The sequence below is a fragment of the Balaenoptera acutorostrata genome, chromosome 11 (genome assembly GCF_949987535.1).
Source record: "Balaenoptera acutorostrata chromosome 11, mBalAcu1.1, whole genome shotgun sequence".
NCBI classification, from domain to species: Eukaryota; Metazoa; Chordata; class Mammalia; order Artiodactyla; family Balaenopteridae; genus Balaenoptera; species Balaenoptera acutorostrata.
Window position 1 is genome coordinate 74,741,282 of NC_080074.1, and position 15,434 is coordinate 74,756,715.

At 36.9% G+C, this 15,434-nt stretch overlaps 1 protein-coding gene across 2 annotated transcripts in view; it reads left to right on the plus strand.

Annotated features, from left to right (window-relative positions):
- SLC2A13 (solute carrier family 2 member 13) overlaps positions 1 to 15,434 on the plus strand; it is a 454,917-nt gene that overhangs the window by 218,224 nt on the left and 221,259 nt on the right. For both annotated transcript variants that reach the window (XM_057557296.1, XM_057557295.1), the window contains exon 4: positions 17 to 125. In XM_057557296.1, coding sequence (XP_057413279.1) covers positions 17 to 125 — 109 coding nt within the window. The remainder of the gene's footprint in view (positions 1 to 16; positions 126 to 15,434) is intronic.

The window sequence follows — 15,434 nt, forward strand, 5'->3', positions numbered from 1 at the left end:
TTCTTTTTTATAAAAGCTGGACCTGTGATCTGCAGAATGCTGAGTTATCCCCCAACTCGCCGAGCTTTAATTGTGGGTTGTGGCCTACAAATGTTCCAACAGCTCTCAGGCATTAACACCATCATGTATGTATTTCTTTCTGGCTTTTTACTGAAAAGATTGTGAAGGAATTATTTTATATGGAAAAAAAAGAGTAGGACTCTTGGTGATTTGTTTTTATTAAATGTGTAGAATTCTCCTTTTGGAAGATACTTAACTTAACAATTTTTTAAATCCTGTAAAATTGTAACTAGAAGGAAGTGACATTTTGTTTGTTGTAATATTGACTTTATTTGATTTCACATGATTTCTCTTTTATGCCATCCAATATGTCCCTATATTCTGAGCTACTGAATGTATCATTTTCATAAGCTATTTCTTGATTCACATTAAAAAGTAAAACAAAAGGAAATCACCTGGCATTATTAGAGATTAATGGACACACAGATAACTAGTTCATTTCCTTTTAGGGCAGTCAGTTACAATGCAATGTGATAATAACATTAATAGAAGTATGTTTTTTACAACCAGAGTACAGTGGGCCAGAGATTGAGTGGGAGCAGAGTAGTAGGGAAGACACACAAGTTCCCTGTTTTCTAGTTTTCAGACTAATTCCCAAAGTTATATGTGTGTTGTGGATGGAACAGGGGGAATAGTGGGGGTTCTACCATGTTTCATTCATTCAATATTAAATCCATTTTTGATGGTCTATTTTGTACTAGGTACATAGCAGTGAATAAAGTAGACATGGTCCTTGGCCCTACAGAGCATACAGGCTGGTGGAGGAAACAACACATTAAATAACCTCACAGTTTAATACAGAATTTCAAATTGTCATAAGGTCTATGTAGGACTATTCCAAAGGGGGACTTTTAAGATCCTAGGTGATAGAATGTGGGTTAGAGGAAAGCCACGATTTTTGCTGAGAATCTGGTTGTTGGGTGAAAAGCTCCTAAATCTTAGAAGCTTTCCCCCACTACCTGTTGGTTAAAATTATTCATTAGAAAAATACAAATTGTGTAAAATTAAATTTTACCTAGTAAACCATTTGTATTTAGGAGTCTTGATATTTTCCTTTAAAATTACTTGGGTTATAATGAATTATTCCACGGTAATTTGAGAAGAGTGAATTAGTTAAAATAATGGCTAGGGCCCAATGACCGATTAGATTAAATTGGAATTTGCTAAGCAACTCCACCTTGAATACATCCACGCCATTTGTGAATTTGACTTTGATGGTAATTCTTGTTGGACTTCAGCTTCCTGGACTACATTTTTAATACTGGTTTTCTCCTCCTTCCCGCTAACATTTACTTTCATTTTTTTCCTCACCTTTATCAGCTCTATTTAGGCCCATCTGTTGGTATGGTGCCCAGCATTTTTGTTTCTGGATGTGGCACACCATGACTTCTCTGAGGCACGTCCACTGTCCTCAGTGTGGTGATGATATGGAATTGTAACAAGACTAGCACCAAGCTTTCAAATAATGCAATGCAGTAATAACCCTATGTGAAAATCTAGTTTATCAACCTAAATTAAAATATGCCCTATTTCTGAAAATCTTTTTTGTTTGTTCTACTCAATAATCTGTAGAAGTTGAAATGTTTTTTATGAAATCCATCTTTCACCCCAAGTTTGTGTGAACCTGAAATATGAGGTATTTTGAATTCTATTTTTTGCCAAGAAAAGTTCATAGAAAGATCATATGGGAAAATATTGAAAGATAAATCATCCTTAAAATTGTATTATGTAATCTTACCATGTTCAGTTTTTTCTTTTCTCCCTCATGAGATCTTTATTTCTATCTCCATGAATTATTTAATGTTCTGTCTCAGTTAAGGAAATAGATTTACTTCTTGGAATATTTAGTTTTTTCATTCTCTGCCATGAAAAAAAAATATATGTGGTGTGAGTGTATTTAAGTATCTTTTATTTGTATAACTTATGTTTATATCCTAACCCATACCTTATCATCCTCTTCTATCCTATTGTGCATAGGACTTCTAAGATCTTAAAACGATTACATACTTCAGACAGTACATTTAACTTTTAGAGGAGGCAATTTTATGTTATGACTCTGATCACTTAACAATTTCAAACATGCAGCCGAATAGATTATTCTCTATTCACAAGAGAGAAAGAACAGAGCAAATGGAGTTCTGTTTTCCTAATAAATTCCTGCTATATTATTGCACTGCCTCACAGACCAATAAAATATTTCCACATCTGTCAAAATAAAAGGAAGAGTAATGATAGATGAAGATGATGATGGTTAATGTGAAGACAGCTCTCTTAAGAAATTCTCATATGATCTATTCTAAACCCTAGTTATAGCGTCAATAATTTTCAATTTTCTGACTAAGAATTTTTATTTTATTAGTAAATGGATCCTTCCCACATTATTATTACCACAACCAAAATGTGTATGGGTGAGTAATTAGGAAGGTAGGCAGGTAGGTAGGGAGGGAGAGAGAAAGAAAAAAAAGAGAAAGAAAGAAAACAACTGGTTCCATCTGGGTTTGATAGCATCTTGCTTCTTTTGAGGAACTTAAAATAAGCTATATTTTGATATGTGTTGATAAACATAAAATCAGTCCATCTTGGACAGGTGGAAGGTATCAGATTTTTACCTGGGAAGACCAAGAGGTTCAATGGCTTATTTTAAGGTTACACAGAAAATCCACAGTAAAGAGAAGGAAATCCAGAATTTTAATCTTTTTATGTCATCTTCAGGTAAAAGGAACTGTGGGTGTGTAAACTTCTTTTGGACACTCCATACCAGTCCTTTATTTTTAAGCTACTCTTCTTTTAGGTTAATGCTCCCAGCTTCATCTCTTCTTACTCTTCCCTTTTCTACTAACTTAAAGTAGGGGTGGGAAATAGGCAATTATATTGGCTGGGCAGATCATTCTTACCTCTATAACTGCTTTACCTTAATCCCCAGTGGGTCACTTCTATTGTATTTATAAGAGATAATAGAAAATATTTCGGAAAATATTTGGAAAATATGCCCTTGCAATAATAATCTTAATAGGTATGCTTATTGAGCGTTAATACCAGTACTACTCTAGCATGTATTAGCTCAATAAATATTAACAGAAAAGGAAAAATAGGACAAAACTCTTAGCCTGTCTAATGGTGTAATTATTTATTATTGTCATGATAAAAACAAAAATGTTTACTGTTTTATATATATATATATATATATCTAACACTATAAAATATTTTCATAGACATGATCTCCCTTGTTCTTTATAAAAATCCTGTCTAGTAGGCAGGGCAGTTCTGTTTATTCTCAAGTCAAGGCAGCAAAGGCTTAATGAGTTAAAGTGACTTGTCCACTCACACAGTAAGTTTTAGAGCTGAGGGTAGAACGCTGATTTTCTTACTCTAGGTCACCTGGGCTACCCTTCAGTTGTAAAACACCTGAAATGCCCAGGGCTGAATCTTTAAAGCTTGTTTGGGGGTAATATAAGTCAACAAATAAAAGTTAATGAAATTCACTACCACCCAAGGATAAAAGTCCAAAACGACTCTGTGCTAATAAAATTGCATCCATCTCAAGAATCATAAAACTCATCAAACTATTTAATCTACTGGTACCCAGTTGAGGCCTTTGCTCTATATTCTGATCTAGAGTTCTTGGGCAGGCCAGGCTGATGGTATGATATTTGTTAATCATATTTAATTAATTTAATTTCATAAGTGCAATATTTCTGAATCTGTTCCATTCTCATATTTTATCCCCAACAAGCTCTCCTAGTGTAAAAAATTACCATGCAATCAGGAAACATGGCACAACAAGCAGGCCAGATGGTGGTAAATGCAGAGAAAAATAAAGGTGACAGGAAATAAGAAGAAAAGAATAAGGATTTATGCTCTCTTATGTTGTAAGTCTGAACCAGAGGTGACGTTTTACTCTCTCTGAGGTCCTCAGCAGGCAGCATGAGTGGACCAAAATACTAACTCACTAATGTGAGCCTTCTCCTCTTTCTGCATCCTCAGTAGGGCTCAGAACATAATCCAAAAAGCTATTGAAAGATAATATGCTTATCTCATTGGAATGTTTCAAGATGAGTGTATTTTAGTCATTTGTGTTCATTGGGTGAAAGTCATTGAATGAATGAGAAAATGTTCAGTTTCATGGTTCACTCTTTTGAAAGATGAGTTTAGAGTGCTGGGAAGAATATTGACCCAGGAATCAGGATGATTAGTTTCAAGATCTGTCTCCACCATGGAACTTTGGGCATGCCAGGTAACTGCCTTCATTCTAATTACCTATAAAGTGAAATAGATGGACTTTAATGTACATTTGAATGAGGAAAAATGGAGTTTCAAGTGAAAGTGGAAGCTCAAACATTTGTGTTTGAAATACTTTAAACCTTTCTTGAGTGAAAAGTTATCAGGAGATTGATTTTAATATAAAAAGAAAAATGTAAGCAATAAAACGGGAGTTTCATAAGAGATGGTGACAGTATATTTTCTTGAATATTATAATCTTTTGTTTTCTTTTTATAATTCACAAATAATTGTGTCCTGTAATAGGAATCTTAAAACTACATCTGCTAAAGTATTCATTTATTTATTATTCAACCAGCATTTACTATATTGTTGATAGAGCTTCAAATATTTGGAAACTAAAATTCTTGTCTTTGAGAAGTCTATATTCTACCTAAGCAGACAAGCCAAATAATTATAATGCAGTATTATAAAAACACAAATTAATATGCTATATGAACACAGAAAAAAATGAGTGACTAATTCTACCTCGAAAATAAAGAAGGAACACATAAACGACTTTTTGTTATTTTAAAATTTTTCTTTATATGGAGTCATTTTGGGGGTAGAAACATGGTACATCAAATATTAACACAACCTATGGTGTTAGATCTGAATTTAAATTGAAACCCATCACGCTTGCTAGCTGTGTAAACTCCACAAGCTTCTTAACTTCTCAGAGCCTCAGTGATCTGAAAATCAGGAAAAATACCTCCTGTGCTTCTTGTGATTAAATGAAATATCCTGTATGGTTCATGCCCAAAAGGGGAACTGAGACCATGTTAACTTCCCTTCTGCTCACTGTGTGTTGCAGCTTAGAAATTCCAGAGCATTTGTGGAAAGCAGGGCCATTCCATAGTTGATTCATTCTCTTTGGCCCAAACCTATCCATCAGTCCAGCATTTGAAGCATCCTTTGTAGAAGCAAAATTGTTGTAAGACCCTTTTTTTCATACTTGTCTCTAATTTTCAAAATATAGAAAGAAGTCAAAATAGTGTTTTTCTTCTAACTTATAAATGTGGTAGGAGTGTTGTCTGCTTCAGTGTTAGATACATTCTTTACCTCTTAAGTCAGGGAGAAAAGACTTCAATGAATTTTATTTTTAATTAATTGTTATTGGAGTATAGTTGCTTTACAGTGTTGTGTTAGTTTCTTGCTGTACAGCAAAGTGAGTCAGTCATACGTATACATATATCCACTCTTTTTTAGATTTCCTTCCCATTTAGGTCACCACAGAACACTGAGTAGAGTTCCCTGTGCTATACAGTAGGTTCTCATTAGTTATCTATTTTATACATAGTAGTGTATGTATGTCAGTCCCAATCTCCCAACTCATCGCATCCCCTCTTCCCTCCTTGGTAACCATAAGTTTGTTCTCTACATCTGTGAGTCTATTTCTGCTTTACAAATAAGTTCATCTGTACCATTTTTCTAGATTCCACATATAAGCGAACCAGAAAAGACCTCAATGACTTTTGAACAATAAGAGCTAATAATGCCTCTTTAGGAAGTGGGGGATCTCTGACTAAGTATACCCTGGGTGCGTGACTTGTGGTTTACATCAAAAGATAGTCAAATCCTTTTGACATGTTTTCCAAGTCAGATGTGAATTTAAGGTTCTGTGATAATTAATCGAAATTTATCTCCACTGGTTTGTAAAGTATCAGCAACTAAGATTTGGGTTCCTCAGGACATCTTTGGTGATATGAAAATATGGTTTCCTTGACTGCCCTTTCTCTGACTGATATGTTTTGCTGAAAGGTAAGCAGAAGAAATGAAGATGCTGTTAATGAGTTGAAATAACAGCGTGAAATCCAGGGATGTGCCCCAGGAAATAGGCCTGCTGTGTCCCTAAAGCAGAACCTTGCCCCCCAAATCATATGTGAGTTTGAGAGTAACCAGTCCAGTTAGTTCCAGGTAGACTATTACAAAATTGTAAAAATGTTCATTCTTTAAACAAATCGGTGGAAGGCACTCCTCCAGGGACTAGATAAACACAATATGACATAGCCCATCCCCAGGGAACTTTGGTCTTTTCCCTTATCTTTAAAAGGATATACTGTCACCTGTCTTGAAAGGTTGCTTTGAAGATGAAGTGAAGCATGCCACACAGGAGGTACTTAGAGGATGTTGGGGAGTTTGGTTCTCCTCTTCTCACACACTCACATTTGTTATCCTCTCAGTTAGTCAGGTATCTGGGATGTCCTCACTTGGCCAGCGTTCTCTTTAAAAATTTTCCCTTATTGGCACGTCATAGCATTTCATCTTGAGTCTCCTTCATGACTTTTTCTTCTCAATTTATACTTTAAGGCTGGTGCTCCGCAGGCCTTGGCTTACAACTCTGCTGGGAGATTCTGTTCACTTCCATAGTTTCAATGACCAACTACATGGAAGAGGTGGCTTAGCCTACATTTCCAGATCAGAACTCCTCTGAGATGCACAGTCATATTCAACTGCTGGGCATTTTTATTTGGATATCCTACTCTCATCAATCTCTACATGCACAAAACTGAATCCCTATTGTTTCTCACCAATTCTGCCCCTCCTCCTATTATCCCCATCTCAGTGAAGGGTATGACTAGTGGGTGCCCAAGACTATGGCTGGGGAGCCAAGACATCCAAATGCAACCAGTTGCAATTTCCTTAACTTTACTCCCTTAACACCTTTTATATCCTTCCTATTCTCTTCATTTTCATTATCTGTCCGAGTTTAGGCCCTGCTTTACTTAGGGCTCATTGTATTTGCAAGTATTTGAATTTTACTCCAACCTAACTTAAGAAAAATCAGGGCAGTTTACAGTAAGGGCACAGGGACTGAAGTCAAGAAATACAGCTGCACCTACCAAAAGGCTGTCAACAAAAAAATCAATCAATAGTCAAATCTAAGAAAGAAATGGAAAATTTCTTTATTTGGGCCAACCTGAGGATTATAACCTGGGAGACAGTCTCTCAGAGAGCTCTGAGAATCTTCTGAAGAGGTAAAGGGGGAGGCCAATATATGTGTGAGTTTGGTGAAGGGAGTACATGCAACCAAGCACACATCTCAGTAGAAGGTCACTGCTAGTCACTAGGAATAGACATCTTAGTTAATGGTTTTAGTGCTTTTATAGGTATGGGAAGACACAAGAATCCAGTTCATAAAAATTTCTCCTGAAAATATCTAACTATCTGAGGGGCAGTTCTGTCAGTTTTACCTCATCCTGATCTTTGCCTGGAATTCCTTTCTGGGTATATTGTAGGTCAGCGACTGCAGTGATTAATGACTTGATTCTTGTAGAAGTGGTGGGCAACATTCTTTATTTTACACTCCCTTCCCTTTCAGTCTTAATTTTGACCAAGGTTTGGGACGCATTTCGTGACCAGTTTGTCCCACAGTGCTAGGAACGCTCATTCCCAGACCAGACAAGGATTCCATTGATAGGCCACTCAATGTGCTATTACTGGACTAGGCCCTGTTACCAGTAGCCAAAGCCTCTGGACCACTGCTTTACTAGTCTGTTATGATCCAGGAAATGGTTCCCTCTCATTGCTTCTTCCCACATCTAGAGTTACAGTATCATTACAATCATTGATCTTATAGAACTATATATTTGATCAATCGTTTCAAGTTACCTAATCATCATTAATTTTATTTGATGCTCAGTCACACATTTGGTAATGCAAGAAACAATAATCTTATAAAATAGGCAGAATAGAAGTAATATAGCTAGTAGGTCATAAGTAAATATTTAAGCTAAGAACTTCCAGTAGGTTTGGCCCAGTATCTCCTCAGGTTGTCTGACTAGTCTGTTCTGCACCAATTGTTATCTTTAAGGGAAATGATAAATTGGCATTGGACATGCATAAAGTTCACCAAAGATGTCTGCACCTACAAGGAAAATAGTGGGTCATTGTGACCCCTTACAGGATTGAGAAAGAAGTGTTACCTTCTAAGGAGCTACATCACTGGTGCCAGAAGGGGAAAAATTGATCTTTGTGGTTGAGCCGGTATTTCTCCTATTGGGGAGGTCTGGTTAAGGCATAATGTAGATGTACACTAGAAGGAAGGGTAGAGGCCAAAATGGGCAGAGAAAAATTTTACATTTAAATTTTTTCTTGTCTTGCCTTAAAATATGAATTTTTATTTCATCAGGGCTGAAGCCAGAAACGCAGCCTCTGTGTCCACGTGGTATTGTGTTCTTGTTTCTCTCTGGCTATATGCATTCTCTTCCTTCTTTCTCTTTGAGATCTTTCTCTGGTTTGCTCATATGTGATCACACTCTGCCACCATAACCTTGGGTATACTTCTAAGTTCAAGCGTCACAAAAGATTGACTGGAATTGTCTCAATTCCTAATTCCTAAGAGAGAAAAATCAAAGTGAACCTCCCTTTGTGAGGGAGGATGTGAGGCCAGACAGCTGGGCAATACCATAGGAGGAGATGCACAGAGAATTTTTCTGCAATAAATCTCACGTCCCTCGTTTCATCCTTCTTATCTCTGCGTGTGAACTTTCCGAAACAAAGTCAAATCTTATCCCATCTTGACTTAAAATCATTTAATGGTAGGCATAGCGTTCAGCAGAGCTCAAAGTCTAGAGCTCTTCGTGGTCTGACTTTTGTCCATCTCTGCACTGTCCTGTGTCCGACCACTTCTCACATGCTTTTGCCTCCTGCTATGTGGAACGCCCTCTGCTTTAGGTGATGATTAATTGAAGCCTCAGGGCCTTCATACATACAGTTCTCCCAACTCAGGTCACATGCCATCTCCCTACACTCAGGAGCTAATTCACACGATCCTCCTTTAGCCTCCTATAGCACTCTGAGTAGATATCTGTCATAACAATTATTGTGCTTTATTTGTTTGTGCTTTATTTAACATTTATGCTTTATAAAACTGCAGATTTATTTTTTTATTTCCCCAGAAAGACTATACAAATAATAAAATTGCCCCCCCCCCTCAAAGTACTCCCCAGGGAGAGCCAGCTAGACTTTTGTTCCTACTGACTGTTCTGTTTTTATTCTGTTCATCACCATGGTCATAGTATCGTGCTATGCTGGGTCTGTCTCTGTCTGACTATGTGAATGTCTTCCTTAACTAGTTTGCAGTTATGACCTCAGGAAAACAAAACCAATGACATTCAATATTTGAGAACAGGATTTTTCAAAACCACTGCCAGATGAGTTCTTATCTTTATAATTAGTGACAAGCTATAATGACATTTCTACTAATGTATAATATTGGTTAAATACTCTTTAAGTTTAGTTTGGGTTTCAACACTGAAGGTCCCATGATAAAAATTCTGAAGACAGAGCTCTTGGTTCCTTCTTAGGGCAACTGAAGAGCTAAGGTAGTGACTTCTGTCCACATTTGTGATAGTACTTCCTGTGGCTGATAGAATTACAGGATTTCAAATGCTATTAAGCTGCTAGATGCAGAGACAAATAGTCTAATGACATGTCATTCATGGCAGGGAGAAAAATGAACAGTGTTCCCTGCTGGAACATCTTCATTTATTTTGATAAGATTATTTTTTACTGGGCAGATTAAACTATACAGAACGAAATATAAGGTGCTCCTGTTTCCGTTTCTGTAAAAACACACAGTACCAGAAAATAGAAAACGTATAGAGTATATTTAACTATGTGATTTTAACTACAGTTTCCTGCATAGAATTAACAGTCTCCACCTGGATTCTTCTGATGATCTTCTTCAACTTCCTTAAGGTTCTCCCCTCAGTCACTTGTCATAACTTTGTTGGAGAAGTTTAATTCTGTATCTAAGACTATTTACAAGGACTAAATTTAGCCCCGAGACATGTTTTCTTTGGAAAGGACAGAATTTTTGCACTTGTTAAATTTCACACTAAAGTCCGGACTTCAAGGGGACTGCATTGCCTCTTGGAGCCTATATGTCCTCTCCAGTTCCCCACATTCCCTGCTACTCTCCATGGCTGGACACCATCAAGACGGTTAAGGTTGTGCCACCTGCCCTAATAAATCAACATTCAATTAATAGTCTACTTAGAACTTTCACATGTATGTCCTGTTCAAGGCTGGATAAAAATGAGGGCAGATAATTTAGATTGCTCTGATTTTAGGAATAGCAGTATAGTCTAATCATTACAGCAAAGCTGTGGATATTTGTGAAATGTTCAGTTTCATCTTCTACCCTCAAGACCTTCATTCCACATTAAAAAAAATGTTTTTGAGACTAAGTGGATGAGACTACCATTTGCCAACACTTTACAATCATTTTTATCACCTAAGAGGGAATGTGCTGTAGGTGACGTCGGAATCAGACAGATCTATCTAACAATGTTGTTAGAATTAAATGAGATACCATATTTAATGTACTCTAAGGTGACTAACTTACAGCAGCTCATTATTTATTACATTATTATTTTATTTGGCATCAGACAGATCTGGAGTCAAATTTTACCATGTTTCCTGACCAGTTGTGCTACCTTGCATGACTTACACAGCCACTCAAAGTCTCAGCTTTCTTATTTACAAATGGGATATAATCTACCTTCCAGGGTGGTTGTGTTTTCCTTCATTCTTACCCATCTCAGTGAGCAGTGCTCCCATCTATCCAGTTGCTCAGGCCCAAAACCCAGGAGTCATCGTTGATTTTCTTCTCTTTTTACTTCCCAATCCAGTTCTCCAGTAAGTCTTAGCCCCAAAACCATGATTTGCAAACTGTTCAGAGGCATGAGACACTCCTTACAGGGGAGCCAAGGGATATTTTAAATTAAACTGTGTGAGGGAAACACTGCATGCTCAGACTACCAGTATTAAGTAGTTTTACTTTAATAAACAGAACCATTAGGTATTTCTTTTGGCTTAGAGGTGCTGAAAAAAATTACTCAGACACGAAGGGCTCCATGAAGCAAACAAGTTTGGGAACTTCAGCTCTATGGTAGTGTATATCCTTCCCCTTATCTTCATCTCCACTACTACCAGCCACACTAGCCACTATTGTCTCATTAATTGCAATTGTCAGTCTCCTAACTGGTCTTTCTGTTTCCATGTTTACCCTCCATAAACCATTCTCCACAGAGCAGCCAGAATTAAGATCTTAACTCTCCATTACTCAGAAACTTCTGGTAGCTTTCCATCACACTTAAAGTCAGCCCAGCTTTTCACCATGTTCCTGTGACTCTGCTCTTTGGGCTCACATCTTGTTTACCATCCTCATCTCCTGCTACTCACCCCAGCACTCACCAGGTTTGAAGCACAATGGCTTTTTTCCTTTCATTTGTTTCTCAAACTCTCTCTGTTTGTTTCCCACCTTAGAGACTTTGCAGTTGCTTTTCCTTCTGCCTGGAAAGATCTTTCTCTAGATCTTCCCAGTGGCTGGTTCCTTGTCACTTGTGTCTAAATTAAAATGTCAACACCTCAGATAGGCCTTGACCCTATTTGACCTCCTCCCTTCACTGTTCTATCTCTCCATTTATTTTCTTCATAGTATTTATCACTGCCTAAAATTATCCTCTTTGTTTACTTGTTTGTTAATAAGCTCATGAGAGTAGAGCCCTCATCTGTCTTATTCACCTTTAAATTTTGCTCAGCATACAGTAGACACTCAGAAAATATTGGTAGCATTGGAAATGTGGACAAATGCTTGTTCTGTTTCCCTTCTTTAGAACCAAATGATGTCAGTGATGATCATGTGCCCTTTGCTGTTTCTTTATAGTAAAGTCTTGCTGAAGTTTTGAAAGATGGGGAACTAAGTGTCTTGGTGGGTCAAATGTTGGAGCATTTATTCATTTTGCTTTAATAGTCAAGAAATGTAGTCATACTGCACGCTACCTTTATTTGAAGTGCCTGACTTTTCCAAATCCTTAGTAAATTTATAAAACAACTGAGAAAAAATTCCTTTTCTATTTTCCTCTTTACCCAAATCTCTGAATTGGCAAACCTCATAGTTGGAGAAGTATTGGAGTAATATATAGTAAAATCAAAATCACTCCTGTATATCCCTCATTCCATTAAAACACAGAACTGAGAACAGCATGGAAGAAAGGTATTTATAGAGCCTTTGGGTTTATCCCAAATGAACGAACTGGATTGCCAAATTGTATTGCACAGGGTCAGTTTGCAGTTCAGTGAGATGAATCTTTGCAACAATCAGTAAAGAGAAGAATAGCTTCATGAGTAACAAAATGAGGACTCCATGATTGGACCTCAATAAAACTATAATATAATAATACAGAATAATATACAATAAATTAAATCTATAATAACATTTTTGTAATTAGGGTAAAATGCAAACAAGTAAATTCAGATAAGTATTTACAATTGTAGGTATTTATGTTATGGCTGTTTTTTTGTGGGAGAGTATTTCTTTCTTTCACTAATCTTTACAGAGTGTACCTCAAACTTACTAATTGGTTATCTTCTAAGGATTTAAAATTAAGTTGGAAATGTCCCGGTGGTTAACTATGTGGCTATGTTAAACTGTTATACAAAATCCCCTTATGCCTTACCATAGCTGAAGTGCTGAAACAATCATATCATTGCTGTTGTAGGAAAACTTCCAAGTTACAACTCAAGATTCCAAGTGTATTTTCCCTCAGCCCCAGAATTCCTGTGGCACCAGTTCCAGATGGGAGTAGAATGAGAGAACACAGATGGTCAGGAGGCCCAGGTACAGGTGTGGGTGTAAGTAGGTACCAGACCCTGTCAGCAGGAGAATGGGTGCACAGGAGAGGGAGTGGCAACAGCAAAGGCATTGGCAAGGGCAGCTGGTTGTAGTGATGAGAACTCTGGTTATTGTAGGGTGTTTGTCTTGCCTCTGGTAGGGGAAGAAGGAAGTAGATGATGCTTATAATTGTTCTGACAGTGTTAGAGGTGAAAGGGGCACAAGATCATTCCCATGTATCAATTGTTAGTATGTTTGTATATAAATGGTTATCTCTAATATGGATATATTAGTTGATAATTGAAATGATTTCTAAAACCAAAAAATCTGAAACAAGTAGGGCTTCTCAGCATAGATCGTATAGTAATCGTTTGTTCCCACAAGTTCATTAGAAAGCCAATTTATGAATTAATTTGGTTATTAAAATTATACTGGTAACTTAGGTTCCATGTATATAATGTTTCAACAACCAGGTGAAAAATATTGGTTAGCTGGTTATTTTGATAGTAGAATATGAATCAAATTCTATTTGATTTTGAAGACTTGACTGATTTGAAGACTGATCTATTAAAACACAGTAAAACAAGTTTTCCTATTTTCCTGATTTTAAAGTATTTTCAATAAACAATAAACTATGCTCTTGAATCTGGGTCATTTATGTGGTGGGTTAAAAAAGTCACAGACTCATTTTAACGTTATTCATATTTTATATTTTGAGTTTAATTTTTATTGTGGTATTACATATACAAGAGTGAACGTAGTATAAGGTTTACCATGAAAAGCAGTTGTCCCCGTCCCTCATCCTTTACCTCAAGTTCTACTCTCCAAGGACAATTACTTTCACTTCTTTTAGATATTTCTTTCCATATTAACACTGTATTTCTAAGTAAATAATATTTATATAATTTTTATTGATTTCAATGTTTGCAATTCTGTATTGACTTTCCATTACAGAAGATACTTCTTCCAACCATCTCCATTCACATTCACATTCACACAATTCCCCCCACCTTTATAATTATATCTCAAGTTTTGGGATTAACTAATGTTCACTGTTTTCAGCATTGTGACTACAGAAACATTGTTTCCAACTGAGCAACTCAGTGCGCTGTGAGTATGTGTACTTCTGTTGTGCTGCACATCTTCTGTTTGCTACTCAGGTGACACCTCCATCTTTCTCTACCTTACTCTGCCTGAGCCTGGCCTGGTGAACTGATTGATACATGCGTACCAACATTTTTTCCTCCCCTATTGTAAATAATTGCCTCCTCCTTTAATTTGCTCAGTGTTCTGTGTACCCCTCATTAATCCTGTCTGCACACTCAGTGGAACTGCGAAACCCCTCTCTTGTTGGTTAAACCTAATAAGAAACATCAGGAAATCCATCCTTGTACTTCTGCTTCCCCATGCCTTGCCTTCCTTGCTGATCCTCCTCCTGGAGCCTCCATTATCCTGCCTGCCCCATCCCCCCATCAGGATGCTGTCCAGGTGCAGCTGTAGGAATTCTCTTTACTTCTCTTCTCATTAGCTTCCCTGTTTCCTGGATCTCATTTCCTCTCTTTAGCCTTACAATGCAGTAGTTGACTGTGAAAAGCTCAATGGGAAGTAAAAAAACACTGAGATTGTGAAAATCTCTATTCTGCCCCCAGACTTAATTGTTGTTTTCCCTCAGAATTTTCAAGCCATAGACTCTCATTTTCAGACCATGCCTTCCAGCTGGCCTTCATTGTACCTGTTCTCCTCAAATCTGCAAGCTTGGTTGCTCAGTCTCTAGACATTAAACCTCTGCCTCCTTCCAGGTGTGGGTAGGGTGAGAGATCTGGGAGGGAGATGAGGGGCTCTAACTGATTGTTATAAAGCCTCTCAACTTGTTTTCAGTCAGTGTCTGAAATATCTGGTACGTCCAATCCTTGGACTTTTCTGGAGTTCTGTCATGTAACTCATCCCTTGCTCCCCCACTCCCATATGTTCTGATGTTTTAAGCAAGTCATCACATGTCTAATCTCTGATCAGTCTGAAACTTCTAGTCTAATGTTCTTTATCTTTGCATAGTTTTTAAAACTTTTAACTTATTTTATAGTAGTTTTAGTGGACAAGTTGAGGAAATAAAGGTACTGGGTTTAACTGGACATAAGTATTTTAAAATATTAAGGCAAAATATAGTTGAGTTCATAATTGAAATGCTTCTCTGAAGTAAAATACATGTTGTTTTAAAATATTAGTTCTGTCATAGATTAGAGCACCATATCCTGTTCCATTGATCTATATTTCTGTTTTTGTGCCAGTACCATACTATTTTGATTACTGCAGCTTTGTAGTGTAGTCTGAAGTCAGGTAGTCTGATTCCTCCAGCTCTGTTTTTCTTTCTCAAGATTGCTTTGGCTATTCAAGGTCTTTTGTGTTTCCAAACAAATTTAAAAATATTTTATTCTAGTTCTGTGAAAAATGCCATTGGTAATTTCATAGGAATTGCATTGAATCTGTAGATTGCCTT